The sequence below is a fragment of the Pterocles gutturalis genome, unplaced genomic scaffold (assembly GCF_000699245.1).
Source record: "Pterocles gutturalis isolate BGI_N339 unplaced genomic scaffold, ASM69924v1 scaffold29746, whole genome shotgun sequence".
Lineage (NCBI taxonomy): Eukaryota > Metazoa > Chordata > Aves > Pterocliformes > Pteroclidae > Pterocles > Pterocles gutturalis.
In genome coordinates, this window is record NW_010098767.1 from 34,117 (window position 1) to 43,740 (window position 9,624).

General features: G+C 50.3%; 1 protein-coding gene across 1 annotated transcript; it reads left to right on the forward strand.

Annotated features, from left to right (window-relative positions):
- The first annotated feature begins 1,301 nt into the window (after positions 1–1,301).
- Positions 1,302–5,414, forward strand: LOC104462188 (probable G-protein coupled receptor 83). Its single transcript, XM_010074046.1, has 4 exons — positions 1,302–1,680; positions 2,544–2,669; positions 4,107–4,240; positions 4,764–5,414. Exons 1-4 carry the CDS (start codon positions 1,303–1,305, stop codon positions 5,386–5,388), a joined length of 1,263 nt encoding a protein of 420 aa, XP_010072348.1. The 5' UTR covers position 1,302; the 3' UTR covers positions 5,389–5,414.
- Positions 5,415–9,624: the final 4,210 nt, after the last annotated feature.

Sequence of the window (9,624 nt, forward strand, 5' to 3'; positions counted from 1 at the left end):
GCATGGCCATGGGCTGGGAGAAAAGGGATCTGGGGGTGCTGAGGAGGGTCAGGGACGCCTGGTGACATCTGTCACAAATGAGAAGAAGTTGACTTTTACCTTCAGTCCCATATGAAACCCCCCCCCACCCCACTCCCCCAAAAAGGGCTGCTGCGGGAAGGCAGCACCAAAGGGCTCCTCTCATCTGAGCTCTTGAGCCTGGAGCCTGAGGCTGCTCTGCAAACGCCGTGTCTGCAAAGGGAGGGAGGGAGGGAGCGGAACAGGTCTCCTGCCCATGGTGCTGCTCTTTGCTGCTGTCCCCCCAGCTCAGTCCACGGGGGCCGAGCTGCACCATGTATCGTCCTGGACACCCAGCAGAACCCTGGAACTTCTGTTCTCGTTTTCAGGTTGCGTTTTGCTTTTTACACTGTCCCCTGCACCATGCCAGGCACAAAGCTGGGAGCAACCTGGAGGCAGAAATCCTCTGTCTGCCGAGACTCTGGAAGGGAGAGAAAGAAAGATGCTGCAAATCAGTAAAGATGCTTCACCCCATGTAGCTGTTGTGCCGGGTACCCAGACGGGAGGAGGAGGAGGAGGAGAGAGGAGCCGGGGAAGGTCAGGCACATCCCTTCTCACTGCGTTTTGTGCTCTGTGAGATCTGCACGTGTCAGACTCTCCCACCATCTGTGCGTGGGGCTGCAGCACACCTCGGGATAAGCCGGCAGAGGTACACCATTGGCTATTTCCCGTGCAGTGTGTCATCTGTCAGGCTGCATATAGCGCAGAGACCACTCAGCCTCTGAGCAAAGCTGCTCCTGTACAGCTCAGAGGCACTCTGAGGATGGGAAGAAAAGGGAAAGGCAGCCCCTGCCTTCGTAATTCTGACGAGCTCTGAAAACTCTTGGGAAACAGAGACCTGAGGGATGAAGGACTCTGTAGAAAACCAATAATGCAGATTTCTAAGATGAAGTTGTGGGAGAGAAGCAGAACAGTGCCAAAAGGAAACATGCACTAGGATTTCTTCCTAGGTGCAGAGAAAAAGTATTTGAGGATCTCTGATATTTCAGCACCTGAACCTGAACCGATGGGACTGAGAAAGGACGGCAGCTGGAGAGTGCCCAGAGCAAAGTTCATGCGGGATCAGCACGGGAGGATGGACCCGTTTATCAACTCTTTTATGTAGCTTGCAACCACGGGGCAGATTTTTAAAATGCAAGAGCACGCGTTCCCTCCTGCAGCCACTAACAGTAGCACCTGAGCAGGCAGGAGGGCAGGAGGACGGTGCTGCCTGCCCAGGGCCGCGGGCAGCACTGGAGCTGAGCCATGAGCTGGCACGCGTGGCTGCCCTTGCCGTACATCTCCAAGTCTTTCTGGAGAGCAGAGAACCACAACACGACCAACTTCTTCTCTGTGCTGTACAGCTTCCCTAACCGGTCCTTCTTCCACAGTGACCTGGATCTGGAGGACCTGGGGGACTTTGGCAGCGGGACCAAGTACGAGGGCGAGTCGCAGAGCCGGACGGTGACGGCGCTGCTGATCGTCGCCTACTCAGTGATCATCTGCATCTCGCTCTTTGGCAACGTCCTGGTGTGCCATGTGGTGATCAAGAACAAACGGATGCACTCAGCCACTAGCCTCTTCATCGTCAACCTGGCCGTGGCCGATGTGATGATCACCATTCTGAACACTCCCTTCACGCTGGTGAGCACCCGCTGTGTCTGTGTGTGCATGTGTATCGGGTGGCACCTAGCAGGCTGACATGCAGGGTTTCTTTTTGCCCCCCTGCCTTTGGCAGCAGGGCCGGGGTACTCGTGCCCCCCCATCGTGATCCTGCGGGGGCATTGCACCTCTGCCGCTTCCCTCCCTCTTCCAGGACGGGCAAGGCACCGGTGTCAAACCCCCTTTTTATCCTTTGATGGGGAAGGAAGCCGGGACAAGTTTGACACTAGGAAGTCCCATTAACTGCCAATTTCCTAAGGAAGCGATGCAGACGAGGTCAGTCCCTGTGACAGTGACAGCAGGGACACTGCGAGGTTTGCGCTGAGCTGTGCCAGCCTGGCGTGCATCTTGCTCGAGTGCTACAGACTGTGCTGTCTGGGGCTGGTTGTCCTCTGCTTGTTTTTGGTTACTAAATAATATCAGATATGAAAAAATATTAAAAGAATGAGGTGGGAAGAATTAAACGGACTCATTTCTTGCCCCACTGTCACTACCTATAGACACCGTGTAAGTCGGACTCTGTGCAGCTGAGTTTGACGCAACCTCTGGTTCCAAAGCATCCCAAATGCTCCTGCATCCGTCCTTGCCCAGAGCTGTCCGAAGCGTTCAAAACCAGCTCCCAAATTATCAGTTCGAGTTCACCTTTTCTTAAATTGGTGCTGTTTCTCTGGTGGGATTTCTCTTCCTCGCTCGGAGAGGAATTGAGTCCCGAGCTGTGTTCAGGGAGGTGACAGTGCCCTCTGGTGACAGCAGCGACACCTCTTCCTCACCATACTCTGGGGAAGCTCATTTGCTACTCTTCAGATAATACATGCTGTTTTAATCCAGTTTTGTCTGCTCTTCAGGTGCGGTTTGTAAGCAGTACGTGGGTTTTTGGAAAGCTGATGTGCCACATAAGCCGGTTTGTTCAGTACTGCTCAGTCCACGTGTCTGTGCTGACCCTCGCTGCCATCGCTCTCGATCGGCGTCAGGTATGTGATATACATCACCCCTATGTTTCCTAGAAAACAAGGTGCTAAACACATGGGTTTTCCCCCTTCAAATCCCAATACCTGGAAACCTGCATTGTCTGGGGAACCGAAGAATGGAAGGGAGAACTCTAGCTTTGTGGCAGTGGACAAAAAAACCCATGTTTTTTTTACAGCGAGGGTGATCAAATGCTGGGACAGGCTGCCCAGGGAGGTGGGGAGTCTCTGTCCCTGGAGATATCCAAGCCCCAGGGGGGAGCATCCCTGGCAGCAGCTCCGGCTGCTCTTCAAGGGGAGATGGACGAGGTGACCTCCCGGGGTCCTGCCCACTGCAGCCGCTCTCTGGAGTCCAGCCCTGAATGTATTCACAAGTTCAAACACCAGCAAGCCAATGCATTTTCCCAGCACTTATTTCTGAAGAGTCTTGCAATTTTTAGGCTTGCCCCATTATTTTGGGATGCCAAGACTGGAAGCAGTGAGGGCTGCATTAGTGCTTTCATCTCAAGGTGAGAAATTCTCGTCTCCTCCCCCTGCCCCGATACTTTTTTGATGAATGCCAACCAGGAAAACCTTACAGGTCAAGCAATGAGTGCAAACCATTACAGTCTGTAATTTTGCTGAAACTGATAAATGTTGCACCCTGGCCGAGCAGATCCTACGCTCTCTGGCAGACCATGTGTTTTCTTGCAGTGCTGGAGTCACAGAAACGGTTGTTACTGAAAAGCAACTGCACATGGCAAATGACACGGGCAGATAAAGTTAAACAGGAACGGATTCCACTCTGATCGTCTGGGATGTGCTCCATCTGGTGTCAGAAAATTACAGTGACTGCCAGAGTGTAGATCACCTGTTTCTGTCTTTTTTTGACACAAAAAGTTTGGTAGTCTGCCCGTTCTCTGTGCAACACTGCAGCTCCTGAGAACAAAGGATTTTGACAATGATTCGTTATAATCAGCAGATTCTGGGTTGATTGCAAAGCATGGCTGGGTATCAAGAACTGTTTAATTATGGGCAAACACAGTGCCTGCCTTTAAATTCAGTGGAGTAGGATCCTCGGAACGGGAACCAGCTAGTATGGTCCAAGGAGATAAAAACAGAAATAAGGAGATGTCAGTGAGCAGAGAGACATCAACACTTGCCTCTAAAAATATTGCTGGTCCTGAGAGGCACCAGAGCAGACAGATACTCCAGGGGAGCTGTAGAAGCTCGATTAAGGAGATATTTATAATGAGACTAGAAAAGACATGCATGAAATACCAAAGGCTTCATCAGCCAAGATATCGTTTGGATGATATGATAGGTCTATTTTTGATTATTGTTTCATTGCCTAATATATTCATCCACAGTGCACGTAGCCCAACAGATCTTAAACCATCATGATCTCTGCAGCCAAGCTGGTGGGTGACGCTGTAAATCCTCAGGACTGGTTGTTCTCTGCAGGTTATCATGCACCCCCTCAAGCCACGCATGTCTGTGGTGAAAGGAGGAATTTGCATCATTATCATCTGGGTCATGGCTAGCTGCTTCTCACTGCCTCACGCCATTTATCAGACTTTGACGAGATTTTATATCGGGTAAGGCATTTACACAGTGCTTTTTTTGTGTGACGTACGCAGCTTGATCAAAGTCCCACAGATTCCAAGGCACGCATCTCTCTGCTGTGTTATTAAAAAGGAAAGGATGGTGAGATAGAGAAGTCTGCCTTGTCTTTGACTACACGGTGTGTTTCCCACAAAAGGGCAATGACAACCCACGGAATTGCTTTCAGGCTTGTTAGTTGATTTTGGCTCAGCGACTCAGCCTGTGATTTGAGGCAGGCACAGAGGAGAGGTGCTCGTTGGCATTAGAGGGCATAGATGTCAATATGGATTGTATTTTTTTCTTTTCCTGGTGAGTGTATAAAATATCTTCACTGGGCCCAAAGGTCAAACTTAAAGCAAAATTTTCCATTGCAAGTGGCTCTTGCCCACGTTACTGAATGACTTCTGCTGCCTGTACCTTTGCTGAAACCTGTAAGAACGTCCGAGGTGTTTGTCCTCCAGGTGCTGTGTGCGTCTGGTGGTGGAACTGACAGTTCTTTCTCTCTCTGATCTTCAGGAACAGAACAATACGGATGGTCTGCCTCCCCAGCTTCCCTCCTCCTGCAGATCTTTTCTGGAAGTATTTGGACTTGACTACGTTTGTTCTCCTGTATGTCCTGCCCTTGCTTGTCATCTCCATCACGTACACCACGGTGGCCAAGAAGCTCTGGCTGAGAAACGCCATTGGGGACCTCACCATGGAGCAGTACCACGCCCACCAGCGCAAAAAGAAGATGACGCTGAAAATGTTGATGGTGGTGGTGGTTGTGTTCGCCGTGTGCTGGTTCCCCCTCAACTGCTACGTGGTGCTGATCTCCTGCAGAGCCATCCACAGCAGCAACGCCCTGTACTTTGCTTTTCACTGGTTTGCCATGAGCAGCACCTGCTACAACCCCTTCATCTACTGCTGGCTCAACGAGAGCTTCCGCTCCGAGCTGAAGTCCGTGCTGTGCGTGTGCCGGCGGAGGAGTGCGGCACCGGGGCACGCTCTGCAGTCCATCTCCCCGCCTTTCCGGCATGCCTGGGTTGAAAACTGCCGATACAAAAGGGGCAGCGCCTGCCAGAAGGCAACGGCATCCTCCCAGAGGAACTCTGCAAAGACAGACATATCCGGTGTTCAGCCAATTGTGGCAGAAAGCTGAACCCCCCGTTTGATGGCGAGGCAGCACCATGTTGTGATTGCAGAATCACGGGAAAGACTGAGCTGGGAAGGACTCTGGAGACCATTGAGTCCGACCTCCCGCCCAAAGCCACCGAACTTCAGCCTTTGGTGGGGTTGTTCAGGACCTGCTCCAGTCAGGTTTTCAAAAATCTCTGGGGATGGACTGCCCACGTGTGGGCTCCAGAATGGAGGGTGTTGAGTGAATTTTTCATCGGAACAGTAGGCCAAAATTAAGATAATTCTTTGACAGCACACCAATCCTTCACAGTGTGAGCACATAAGGGACCTGCGCTGGTCATACACCCGCCAGCTGATGCACGATGTCTAGAGCAGTGGCTGCTTATGCATAAAGAAATCCGTATTGATTCCTCCTTTTTATTTATTTGTAATCTGTGCAAGATGAGTAACATTTATCCCATTCTCATATTTGTACCCAGCACACCTCAGCCGCTTGCTCTGCCGGTACAGCAACACCCCAGCTCTGCCCGTCCCCTCGTTGCACCCCAGCGTGTTCCTGCAGCACTGCAGACGGCTGCAACTGCCGACGGAGGGAAATGTCCCAGGAATCACGGTGGGAACGCAGCTTAGCTGCAGGACGGCGTGCAGCAAGAACGGCCTGGCCAGGATGTGCACAGAGGCTGCAGGGTGCTGGCCGCAGGCAACGGTTCTGCTGGTGTATGTGGGTCTTTGTTATGGTCTCTGGGCTTTCCCTCAAGAATGTCTCACGTCATTGTATTTCCCAAGAAAACTGTACATTGCCGTGTTTTAACATTGTTAGTTGACATTTCTTTAAAGTCTAAATTATTTTCAGGCTCAGCAATATTTTATTTTTTGCCTGCCCTCCAGAGCCGTGTCTGTGGTGTTGTGTCAGCCCAAGAACGAGCCCGTGGGCAGTACCGACGGCTGCCGGCTCTGCTGGACCCGGCGCGCTGCTCAGCTGCTGTGGAACCTGCGCTGTCATGCCTCGTGCTAGGCACAGAGCTGCAGGTTTTGAAACCAAAAGGCGGGAGACAGGAAAAGTTGGCACTAGATAAAAGAGTTCGTTTGTACACTTTATACACTCCCCCCGCTCAACAAAACTGGGCACCTGATAGTGTGCCCCAGTGATCGCCCCCATCCTGACTCCTGCGTTCCTGCTGCTCCCCCTGTGTGCACAGCTGGGATTCCTGGGCGCGTGGGTGCGTGGTGCCATGCCGGCAGCTGCTGCTTCGACGGTCACAGCGGGAGCCAGCCCGGCACTGCAGAGCTGGTTTGGACCAGCAGCAAGGGGTACTGATGGGGGCATGTGGCCAGCTCCAATCCAGCGGCTGCAAGCATTCACCAAAGCTGCATTTTTTTCTTCCTCAGAAAGAATAACCATTTCCTTATTGGTGTCCGTTCAGCACTGGCTCGGCCCTTGGGATTGTGGAGGATTTGGCCTCAAAAGACAGTGAAAGGAAAATGAGCTTCATCCTTCCTATGCAGAAGGATCCTACCCACGCTTCTCAGCTCGGCATTGCCGCTGCAGACCGGCAGGGCGCTACAGCTGCAAAGCTGAGCGACAGATTGGTTAAACGTGGAAATCAAGATGATTGACAGGTACAAAAACATTAACGTGTGATGTGAGAATGTATTTGCATCTAAAAAAGAAGCTGTGATGCTGAGGAAAGAGAACTGTAGGGCAAATTCTGCTTCTTCCTGCGATATCTGCAGGAAGGGGGGCGGACAGAAGCACCCCAGGCACGGCACAGAGACCCCGCATGCCTGACATCTGCAGAACACGCCGGCGTGTCTGATGCCAGCACCTCGGGTCGGTGCTCTTACACACGGTGATCACTCGTCCTGACTGCACATCTGCAGGAATTACTCTGCAGAAAGATGTGCTTAGGGCAGGAAATTGTATCGGAAAAATCTCTTCAGAGAACCAGCACCCCAGAGTCAGGTTCTTCTCTGATTCACCTGCAAGAACCGTGTGTAACAGCCTCTCTCCTGTGGGCTTTAGCATGTAAGCGGTTATTTTGTTCACGCTGATGAAGAAGCATACAGGGAGATCTGAAGGGAGCTGGCCCCGTGGAGGGAGACACCCGAGATTTTCATTTTTTATGTTACAAGTCGATAACAGCAAAAAAAAAAGTTGGGGTTTTTATGATTGGGAAAACCTGTAATTCGTACCACTGCAAAGAGCATTTCCATAATGTCACTGGCTGGAGGGTTTCTGTAAACAGATGTCTCTTGTTAAACAAACCAACCAACCACAAACCCAAATACAACATTGTTCAGGTAATTTAATGAAACCTCTTCTCCTTCAAACATTCTCCTTTTTACACTGGAAAAATTCAATTAAATCGAATAACACAGTTTGCACGTATATCCCAACGCGTTCCCAGAGAGCTGCTGGAACTCGTTACTCTGGAACAAACCGAACAGAGTCTGCTCTGGTGCAGGGTGCAATGCCATGGGCCGGGGGACAAGTCACATCCCGAGCGGGTAGAACTACACCAGTCACCGGGGGTCACTTTGCAGCACAAAGCATCGTGGCTCTCTCCTAAGCAAGACCAAGTGCCTTTCTGTTGCAAAACAGGGAGAGGTGGAAAGAGAGAGGTATGTGTGAGCGCGAGGAATGGGGAAGTGCATCCATCCATATCGGGTCACTCTCATTCTGTCTTTAGCTGTGATAAGAGGAAATCTGAAGAGTCACTTGTAAGGCTCTACCTCCCAAACACATTACTGCAAACATGCCAGACCGGCAAGCTAAATTTAGACTCAGTTTAGGATCATTGCTATTACTAAATAATCCAGCGCTCATTGTGCGGGAGATAAGCTTGCTGGTGGAGTACTTATTACCTAATTGTGTAATTATTAAGCTGGTAAAACTAATAGCAACTTCTACTGTGGACTTCGTCCATTTTATAATTTTTGATCACTGACTCAGAGTCAAGAATTGCTCCTTGTTGATGATTTTTTCTTTACAAGAAAGGCATTAACTCTCACAATACCATTGTTTGCACAGAGATTGCTGTCCAGTACATTGAGGAAGAGTAGACCCTATATTTTCTATGACAAAATGAGAAGTCATTCTTCTTTTCCTAGGACAACAAAATTCCCAGCTTTATCAAGTGGAAAATCCTCCTCTGTGCCATCTGTGCTGGCCCTTATACTGCCCCTAATTAATTTTCATTTTTAATATTTGCACTGACATCCATCTCAAAGGAATCTGGTGTAAGGCTGTCCCATTGGTCACATAAAACCTCACGGGCTGCTCATGGGCAAGGAGCTGCTCCTGGGTGTGCCACCACAATGAACAACGTGAGAGCATGTCTGCAGAAAGATGTGGAGATGCTGCGAGGAGAGGCGTGATGGAGAGCAGGAGGGGACAGAGGTGCTGGCAGCTCCGGGACAGTCCGAGGACCTGGAGGGTGGCACACAACACATGCTACGGTATGTCTCATCTCCCACTCACTGAAATCCAAGATCTGGAAGATCCAAGTCTATTTTTCAGCTTGAATGTGTCCCACTGAGGTCTTGACATTGTTGAAGATCTCGTAATTCTTTACAGGATTAGCATGGCCAGCACTGCTCGTTTATTTTACTCCTGCAACGGCACTTAGCTGTTTCAGCTGGCACCTCTGTTCATTTGCTGAAATGCGGTGGTTTGTTTCTCTTGTGGTTTGCTTCACTTTACTCTGGAATATTTCAGTGAGGTATGGAGCAGACTTTCCAGGTGAGAAAACCCGTTTTCCCCAATTGCTGCCAATTCAAACATCACCAACCGACCCGCAGCAGTTTGGAAGCAACTACTGTAGGTTTTGCCTTGCCGATTCAGAGCTCACTTAGCACCTCACTTCCCAAAGGAAGTTTTACATTAAATAAGCATGAAATACAGCAGGTCTCATCTACATAAGAGCTTCCACAAAACCCAGAGCTGAGATACTACTACTACTACTAATACTAATACTAATACTAATACTGGTCAGGTGGGTGAAACAATAAATAACACAACAGCCAGCGTCCTGTAACAGAGTAAGAGGTGTCAGGATGCTCCCAGTAATGCTCCTGTGCATTTACTGGAGGGCTCCAACTGAAGAACCCCGTTAATAAAGTTTTCCTGTGGCATGACGAGAGACAGAGGCTGATTTCTTCTTTCCGCTTTATCCCCGCTTCAGGAAAATGCTTGTGCCGCTTTTCCAGCTTGGTCCAAATGCTCGGTTTGGTTTCAGGGCGGAGGAAACCCCCCGGA

Bases quoted from the DNA above. Each gene is read 5' to 3' on its own strand.
- LOC104462188 (XM_010074046.1), top strand. From the start codon at position 1,303: ATGAGCTGGCACGCGTGGCTGCCCTTGCCGTACATCTCCAAGTCTTTC. The intron at 1,681-2,543 runs GTGAGCACCCGC...TCTGCTCTTCAG, and splicing joins TGAACACTCCCTTCACGCTG to GTGCGGTTTGTAAGCAGTAC. The intron at 4,241-4,763 runs GTAAGGCATTTA...TCTGATCTTCAG, and splicing joins TTGACGAGATTTTATATCGG to GAACAGAACAATACGGATGG.